General features: G+C 30.8%; 1 protein-coding gene across 2 annotated transcripts; it reads left to right on the plus strand.

Annotated features, from left to right (window-relative positions):
• Positions 1-283: 283 nt before the first annotated feature.
• Positions 284-8,706, plus strand: LOC105113838 (protein LIGHT-DEPENDENT SHORT HYPOCOTYLS 10-like). Of its 2 annotated transcripts, XR_840032.1 has the most exons (3): positions 284-997; positions 7,980-8,134; positions 8,556-8,706. XR_840032.1 is itself a non-coding variant. In XM_011010174.1 (2 exons), exon 1 carries the CDS (start codon positions 439-441, stop codon positions 970-972), a length of 534 nt encoding a protein of 177 aa, XP_011008476.1. In that variant the 5' UTR covers positions 284-438; the 3' UTR covers positions 973-997; positions 7,980-8,467. The 2 variants fall into 2 exon arrangements, 1 of the variants encoding a protein (XP_011008476.1); XM_011010174.1 differs by lacking the exon at positions 8,556-8,706 and having other exon boundaries at positions 7,980-8,467.
• The last annotated feature ends 1,121 nt before the right edge of the window (positions 8,707-9,827 follow it).

Genomic DNA, 9,827 nt, shown 5'->3' on the forward strand with positions numbered 1-9,827 from the left:
TACACACACACACGCGAGTTAAACAGAGTTGTTAATTCGGACTACCGCACCGACTGATTAGCCATTAAGCACATATACACAGTAGCAATGATCGAAATTCAAATGAAAATGATGGTGATGATTGTATTGATGATAGCAATGGGTTAATAATTGTAAATCTTATTTTAAATATATAGTTAGTGCAAAATAGTGTCATTAAAGAAAAAGAAATCAAAATTGTTGCTAATTGGACGAGAGGAAGAAAAGCAGGAACAAAAGCACCTTCATAGGGCCCATTTCATGTCCCCTCATGAGACCTAAGCTTCCCCCCCACTGCACAATCACACTATTCTTCTTTCATCTCTTTTCTTTCTTTCTTTCTCCATCACCCACCCGTTTTCTTAATTTCAATTCTTGTCAAATTAGTCTCGATCATTTTCTCTGCAAAAGAAATTAATCATGTCAGGTGATCAAAGGCCTAAAGATTCTGCTGAAGGCTCTTCGCGATCTGTGGGCGATCACCACCAGCTTCAATCAGCTCCTTTGAGCCGGTATGAGTCGCAGAAACGGCGAGACTGGAACACTTTCGGGCAGTACTTGAAGAATCAGAGACCCCCAGTTTCATTATCTCAGTGTAATTGCAACCATGTGCTTGATTTCCTTCGGTATCTTGATCAGTTTGGCAAGACTAAGGTTCATCTACATGGGTGCGTCTTTTTTGGGCAACCTGATCCTCCTGCTCCTTGTACATGCCCTCTAAGGCAAGCTTGGGGGAGCCTTGATGCCCTAATCGGACGCCTTCGAGCAGCTTTTGAGGAGCATGGAGGATCAGCGGAGACTAACCCTTTCGGAAATGGAGCTATTCGGGTTTATTTGCGTGAAGTGAAAGAGTGTCAAGCTAAGGCAAGAGGGATTCCTTACAAGAAGAAGAAGAAGAAGAAGACTCAAATAAGGCCAAGAGACGAAGCAAAGCCTTCGATGCAGACAGCTTAAGTCCTTTGGCTTCTTCCGATAAATGGTAATTATTTTTTTCTCTAGATCATACATAACATTTAAATACATACCAATCTTGTGCGTAGTTTAGAAAATCTAATGGCAACACTGGCTAAATATAAATGTATCTTTAATTTAACTACACGGTAAGCATATAACCAGGCACCACTTAATCAATTCTTGAAAATGGTATGGTTAAGACATATAGCGTACGTGCGTTAGTAGAAGGAAGTCGAACGGCAGTGATTGATTGGACTTCCAATACATTGAAAGGCATCATGACATACGAAAACTAGTTTGTGTGTAGGTTTTCGTTTTCTGTCATAAACCCTAAACCCACATTCCAAAACCCTAATCTGATATCACTTTCAAGACTGTGCAAGATGAAACAACTCTCTGGTTAAATGAAAATTTTACCTGAACAGCTTTTACCCTTATTTATTATTTCAAGAATACATCAACTACCATTATTGGAAAGGAGGGAGAATAGTATTTTGTCCCCCCCCACCCCCTCCCCCCCCATACCACGCTATAAAAACACTGTTCAGGTGCTGTTTCCAAATTGGATTAATAAATTTCGCAGCCTGTTTTACTTTTTGCCTTGTTTTGCCTCTTTTGTGATTCTGCGTGATTTTTTGCTCCCCATGATTCGAATGACCATCATGTGATATGTCATACGTTGCATGTGATTTTTATACACATTGACGTTGGGATTCAACATGCATAATTATAGTCTCATAATATTTAAACTCCCAACTATTATTTTTTATTACTTTTCTTGTTGTGGAACCAAAATCTTGTATTTTTATGTTTATGTGCTTTCATTGTAAAAAACCATTAGTCAGTCTTGTTAATTGCCAGAAATCTCAAAAAATGCTTGAGGTAGATCTGTGAAAGCAGGTACGCTTGTAAAACTATGAGTCAGCACATATGATGTCTGTCCCAGTAAGTATTGTCCACTGCATTATTGTCTTCTATAGATTTGCATGGATGGTTGCCCGCATTTCATCACATTCATTTGCATTCCCTGAAATTAAATTGTTTGAGAAAAAAAAACTGAAATATATGAAAATAAAGAATCTTTTTTATTTCAAAAGCAGGCGATCTTGAATTTTAGTCCTGAGGAACTTCCTTATTTGCACATTTGTTATGAAAATTAACTTATTTGTTCCTCTGAGATAATAAACAAAGTATCAAGCATGCTACGTCTCTTAATCCAAAGTAAAGTCTCTTGATCACTACCCACCATTTGTCTTTATTAATTCTCAAAGATTGTGTAAAAAGTGTTTGTTGGGATATGAGGTTTGATCTCCTTTAAACCAGATTTCATAAGCATGATTTGACTCAAGGATTGAAGTTTTGTGATTAGGGATTTATTTTGCCTATCCAAATAGATGGATGGATCGAGTTAATTATCAGGAGATGTCTAGTAATGGTGAGTTTAATCGATACGGAGTGATGCGCGTGGTTAAGAATCGACAATGATAGTCATTACAGTAGAAGAAGAAGCAATCGCCATAGTTGTGGCAAGGATTATATATATACTTTTAACTGAAACCTCGTATCCTAATTAACGATTTGTTGTTTCTGTTAGTATATTACAGTTTCCACAACGTATCTCGGTAAGTGACTTGTGTGTGCTTTTAAAATCTCCATCTTTCAGCTGTAACAAAATAAAATTTTCTTTTCCAATCTCAAATGCGAAAGTAATGTTTGCAAACAAGCTATTCTTGAATTTGTAAATTAATTTCACTTATAAGAGTTTGTTTTACAAAGGAAATGGATATTCTGCATTAAATTAATCTTGGAAATCAAGTACGGTAACCCTAAATCAAAATTTAATTTTCCTGTTTTTTTAATGTAAATTAATGCTTTAGTTAGTTTCTGAACAAACCTAATATAGGGGACGTCTTACGGTTTTAGGAATTGAAGGTAAGAACATGCTAAATGACATTCAAAATTAGCTTATAGCTGAGTCGCATAGATTGGTTTTCTTGAATTCATTTCCCATGGACATTTACTTACATGGATATGAATGAGACTAACCTCAGTACATCATGCCAAAAACAGAAGGCATTAATTTTGCTTTGAAGTTCAAATTCCCATCTTGTTAGTGAAAAATAAAAATTAAATATAAAGTAGAGTAAAATTTATGCAAACTTCAAGTTTAAAAAGTTTTTATTTTAGCAGATATTTTAAAAAATTATATAAATTATATTTTAAGACTTTATATAAAAATTTAAGCTATTAAATATAAATGATTCTTTAATATATGTGATGCCCTCACCACAACTATGGCAATTGCTTCTTCTTCTATATTGTAATCACTATCATTATTGACTCTTAACAGCGCACATCACTCTTTATCCATTAAACTCACCGCTCCTAACTTGATTCATCCATCTATTTGGATGGGCAAAATAATTTTCTAATCACAAAACTTTAATCCTTGAGTCAAATTTTGCTTGTGAAATCTGGAGCAATATATACATTTCTAGTTGTCTTCTTAGAAGATTTTTTTTTTTTTATTGTGAAGTTCAAAGTTTTAGCATGAATATTAGTTTCAGAGAAAAACAAAAGCAAAGGTAAGAAAGTAAGGAAGAGTTTTTTATGGTGGAAATTCCGTAAATCTTCATTTTACTAGACTCTCTATCAATTGCTCTGCCGATAATAAGAAGCAAGGTTGCTGTGAAAGTTCCTTGGAACAATCTATGTAACGAATAAGGAAAGCAGTTACACATTTTAAGCAATGTTAGCAATTAATTTTTTTCTTTGCTATTTAAGTTTGCACTTGTATCACCCTTTAAAAAAATACCAAAAACAATCCTGAATGGAATTGAAAGAATCTCAATTATGAATGGGAATAGAGAAATCAAAATGAGTAATAAAGAATCAAAATAATGTTTTAATAGAACACAAAGTTTTAAATTGTAACTGGAAAGCGAACTGAAATTTAGAACTTGTAATAACTATTTATTAGATTAACAAGAAGACAGAATGTGAAAAGACACCATATTGAAGGGTAACGATGACCATGAGGGAAAAGAATAGCCATGATACTTTGATGATTGAGCTAAACCATCTATTTCCATCTTGTATTTTTATTAATTTGGCCAATTGAGCACTTGCATTGTTAATCAATTAAGTACAATTTGTCTAAATTAAAAAAAAAAACACTACTCAAAAGGAAGGGTGGTGTGGACGATAATATTAACATGAATGAATGAAAAGATTATAATAATAACTTTACATGAAGATGCGTATTTTTTTGTTTGTTTGTTTGATAATAATCGAAATTATGATACTAATTAATTAATTAAAAGTACATGGATATTTAAGTCCCTTGAAAAAAAAAAGAGAGAGAAAGCCTAGACAACACCTAAAAGAATTTGATGAAGTGAAGAATTGTTCTTAATATGATAAATTAAAAAATATAGATTCTCAATAGGTGGAATTCATTGGTCAAAAAATAATTTTTATATGATTTTCTAACATCGTTTGTTAGTAAAAATTATTTAATCTTAAAACTTGTATAAAACACAACTATATATTATATTGATTATTTGATTATTCATATTCTAATATTATGTTATATATATATATCTGTGTGTGTGATGATGATGATTTAACTATTGAATTGACATGTAGTAATGTTGTTATGTTTTGTAAGTATGCATCAATTTTGAATTAGTTTGTAATTATGTGTTTGTAGTATTTGTATCATTGTTATTATATTTTTATTATTTGTGCATTAATAATTTAGAAAATTTATCAATTGAGTTCTTTTTATATATAAAAATGAAAAATTCGATTATTGGTCAACATTCACTTCCCACCCTTATGCCATGTTTGATCACGTGAAAAAGAAAAAAGAATTCTCAGAAAAGATGAAAACAATTTATATTCATTTAATTTCCTTCAATTTCTTACCAACAAAATAAATATCCAACTCAAAAAAACTAATAAATTGAATTATTTTCATTACATAAGAAAGTTGTATACTTTGTAAAACTCTTAATACTTTCTCAATAAACTCTTTCAATTCCATCGAACAAAAAAATAAATAAAATACAAATCCATATCAAACTTCTTCATGGTAAAACTCACCATCATTTAATTGCTTTTTCTTATGGCCAATCATCAAGACCCAGTCAGCCTTGTAATGCAAAGTGAAATCATAATAATGAAATCTAACAAAACATTATCATAATAAGACCATAAACAACTAAAAGGTGGATTTCTTCAATTTCAGTTTACAAAGCAATAAACTTATTTTTTCAACTTTTTTTCCCTTTTTTCTTTTTTTACATGTTTGAATTAATATGACACTCACAATTATGTATATATTTGCAATTAACTAATGACATGCAACAAAAACACATTATTTATAAATATTTGAAATTAAAAATACTATAAAAAATAAATGGACATTAAATTACAAATAAATTAAAAACTTCATTCACAATCGCCAAACATGTCAATATGGCACATTCCTAATACAATAAACGAAACAAAACTGCTTGGGCACATAAATTTGAAAATCTAAACATTCAAATAATAAAAATAAAAATACCGAAATCTAAATTGAAAAAATTAAAATGCTCAAACGTTGATACGTGACCAGGGCTCTATTTGGGAACGTGGTTGAAACCGCGTTCTCTCAGATTTTAAATTTTTTTTGCTATATATATATATATATATTTAAAAAAAATTTAATATACTGATCTCAAAAATAATTTTTTTTAAAAAAAAAAAAAAATTATTTTAATATGTTTTTAAATAAAAAGTAGTTTGAACTGCAACCACTACCACAATCCCAAACAAACTTAACTCAATAGCAATCGCATATCATTCTTTGAAAAAATAAATCTTATTTGCATTTCTAATTTTCATTTATAGCTCTTTTCAAAAAAAGAATATATTAATTTTCATTCTTATTTCCACTCTCATTTTTATTTCTTTCAACCAACTTCAAAAAAAAAAATTCATTTTCATTTTCATACTTACATTCTTGGTATCCAAATTTCAAACTTTTAATGACGGTTCATTCTAATAATTAACTTCTATCAAATGACTCCTCCACATTGAGACCCTGATCCAGCCATGCATGGAAGTAAACGGCTGGAATTCATTCTAATAGAGGTAAGTTATTACGAAGGAAATAAACATATTTGTTGAAAATATTGTTATTAAGATGAGAGCAACAAAGAAGATTTGGAATTTCTTTCTAATTCCCGCATGCGGTATGCTAAAAAACAAAAGATATTAGCAAGAATATTGCCGTATTTAATATGAAAAAATACCAACAAATTCTAAGGGCTCTTGTTAGCCAGAAGAAGACAAGAATATTTCAAAATAAATTCATTTGAATACAATTAAAACAGAGGAAATCCAATGCATACTTTGAAAAAATTTGTTTATCATGTATTACGGAATCAGTGTTGGTGTCAAACTGGCAATTAAGAAGAGTCAAATTGCAATTTTTCTGTGTTATTTTACTTCACCAACACAATTTTTTAGACCAATATTTTGCTTTCTATTTTCTTCTTTTTAAAAAAAAAAAAAAACCCGGATAGAAATGAAGCAGTACCTATATTAGAAAGTACAGATTGATAATTTACATATTTGCTTATGGTGTGTCGAAGGATATTGTTATTAGTATTAATCTGAGTTTTGGAAAACAATAAACCCTAAGAATGTTAATTGCCTGCACAACCAAACAATATTATTTAGGCTGATAAACACTTTTCTTTGAAGAAAGAAAAAAAGAAAAAGAAAATTATTTACTGAAATTTTTTGCTTTTGACTATATGATATGGGTATGAGTCATAGACGCCTACCCGAAGGGTCAAACCATTGCAAAGAAGTTGATAAGTTAACTAGAAAGATGAAATAAAGGGTTACAATTATTTTTAGTTGCTGAGTGGTTTTGTAATGTACGTGTGTACAAGCTATGTATCGGAGGAGTTCATTAGGGCTTCAGGGAAACATATCGTTTTACTAGTCCTGGGAGAAACGAAGCAAGAAAGCTCAAGCATAACATCAATTCCAAGAGAGTGTATATAATTCACGATTTTGGTCATAATTATTGTTTGACGAAGTTACAGTTCGCTTTGTATTTTCTGTTAGTTAATTATAGGGTTGTTTGGTTCAAATTCAAAGCCTGTCCGTTTACAAACGTCCACTAAATCTCTTCTGATCAACAGTCATACAGAAGTTGAGCTTTTCTTCTCCTACCTATTACTCTGTTAAACTTGGATGTTTGCTACATGTTCTTGTACGCGGTTGTTCCTTTTTTTATTACAATTATTATTCTTTAACTTGATTTTATACTGTTATTAACTATTTACATACTCGAGAACGTTAACATTGGACGATAGAGCTCCCTCAATCCCTCTCTATATATCACTTTCTTGATGATAATGTGTGTGTGTGTGTGTGTGTACAGACACATTTATGGTTGATGAAATGATGTTGGTTGTGTAGGGAAGTCCAGGTTTGGAGCTCGGATACCACCAAAGTTTCTATAAAAAGAAAATGATATTGATCCCTTAATTATCTGAGAGATATTCTTTCAAGATGACATGTGATAACATGTTACTTTTACAATTAGATAAATTAAGCTAATTCGGAGTTTATTGGCAACTCTTATTGCCATTTTGGGTTTGGTTAGCTGCAATTCGAAGCTTCAGCTGTTACTCTTTGCTTTGTCTGTTTCTTCGATTTTGGTCTTATGTTCAAAATTTAAAGCTGTATGTTCTCTGGCCGTGAGACATTCTCCTTAATGAGGGGAAATTTCTTAGATTCAATCAGATAAAGAGTTTATGCTTGGATAACTGGTAATGTCACTAGGAGTGGATGAGTGGAGGCCTGTGATTGCCTCGATAGTGGCTAGTGATGTGAAGTAATTAACCAGATTTAACAATTACGTGTGTGCTTTTTGCTTCTTGTTAATCTTGAATAATTACGTACGGCAGTAACATTTTGCTTTTTGTTAATCTTTGCAGGATCACAAAATAGGACACATGAAAATGAAGTTCCAGAAAGGCAAATGTTTGGGGGTCTAGCCTCTGCTTCAGTACTTATTATATAGCTAGCTAGCTTCTCTCTTTGCAGATAGTGTTACATCACAGCCTACTTCTAAATAATCTTGTCCTGGCAGGTTGGTCTAAGAAGTTATTCCTAGCTTATAGGAATTAAAACTGCAGTCGTAATGTTCTACTACATCCTCGACTTCTTAATTAATTAGTACGACGTTAACACTATATTTCCAGCTCTGTTGTTTCTTTGCTGCAGAAGAAAACTAGTGTCTTCAGCTAATGGCGAAAATGGCTCTTAGCTTCTGCCAAAACGTAGCTTTGGTCTTGCCTCGCATTAGATGAGCTGTACTTGCTAGTAATCCTTCAATTGTCCAAAGTACCAAGTTTTTCTTCATGTTGAATCTCTAGTTAATTTCCTACATATGCGAACACTTAGTAATTTTTATCTCTAGCTACCTGCTTTTTCTTTCGCTGCATATATATATATACAGTATTTTAGACTCTACCACTAGTTGATATATATCCCAATCAATCTGATTCCAGGATACGAGGAGCTTGGATTTCTCCCCAGATGCATACCTTAATTTACCAGCTACACAAGGATAGTGGGCGGAATAGATCACTAAACCACACATAACACCGCAAGATGCCCATCAATGATTTATTGTCAAGGCAGCGTTTTAATTCTGTTATCAGTCTAATTGTACTTTTGAAAAATCATTTTTTTATGTTTTTTAGAATTGTTATATCAAAAATATTTTTTAAAAATAAAAAATATTATCTTAATATATTTCCAAATAAAAAAACACTTTAAATAATAATATCTAATACAATCCTAATCTTTATCACAATTACTACACTACGTAACTCATAACCTCGGGCTTATGTTTGGGAGCCAAGGAGAGCTAGCCCGCTACCTGCACGAAAACCTGAAGGTGGATTGGTAGCTAACTAGTTACACTGAATTATATATGAACCATTTATGATCCATTTATAATTAAATAGGTAGTGAAATGCTCAAATGACTGCCATATTAATGAAGTAGGAAGTTATTGTCTGATCCTCGATCTATTTTTTTCGAAACAAAAACTAATAAGCAATAAGCAATTCCAGATCCCCTAAACTAAAATATTAGTTAGATATGCCAGCACATAACACTGCCTGCAAAATAATATTTTCAAACAAAATATATCACTCGGAACACAGAAATTCCACGAGAAGTTTAGCTTCTGATTGGAATATTTTTAACAAAAAAATCACTCAAATTAACTTTCCAATAGAATATTCTTTCAGATTTTTTTTCCTTGTTAATTTTTCCTGATATTTAATTTTAAAAAAATTAAAAATTAACTTAAGGAAATTTTAATCCAAAATTTAAAAAATAGAAAATAATACATAAAACTCAAAACTTTTTAGAAATATATATGTTAAAAAAATAAAAAGTAGAATTTTTTTAATATATATATATATATCCTAATAAAATTTAATTACTTGGGTGGAAAATAAATATTTTCTTAGTCATTAACTAAATATATTCATAAAATCATAAAGCCCAAAATCCATATTTCAATTAAAAGGAAAAAGAAAAATAAATGTTACTTAAAATATTTATCCTAACAAAATTTAATTTATAATTGTATATAAAAACACAAACTCTAAATAAATTATCTTAAAATATTAAGAATCATAAATATTAAGAGGACTTTATCGGTAAATATTAAATAAATTTTTTTATTTTATATGTTAAAGTATTATTATTATTATTATTATTATTATTTATTGCGAATGCTGAGGATTTTATTAATATTGTACCGC

The sequence above is a fragment of the Populus euphratica genome, unplaced genomic scaffold (genome assembly GCF_000495115.2).
Source record: "Populus euphratica unplaced genomic scaffold, PopEup_1.0 scaffold463.1, whole genome shotgun sequence".
Lineage (NCBI taxonomy): Eukaryota > Viridiplantae > Streptophyta > Magnoliopsida > Malpighiales > Salicaceae > Populus > Populus euphratica.

Coding starts and splice junctions, on each gene's coding strand:
- LOC105113838 (XM_011010174.1), top strand. CDS start 439: ATGTCAGGTGATCAAAGGCCTAAAGATTCTGCTGAAGGCTCTTCGCGA.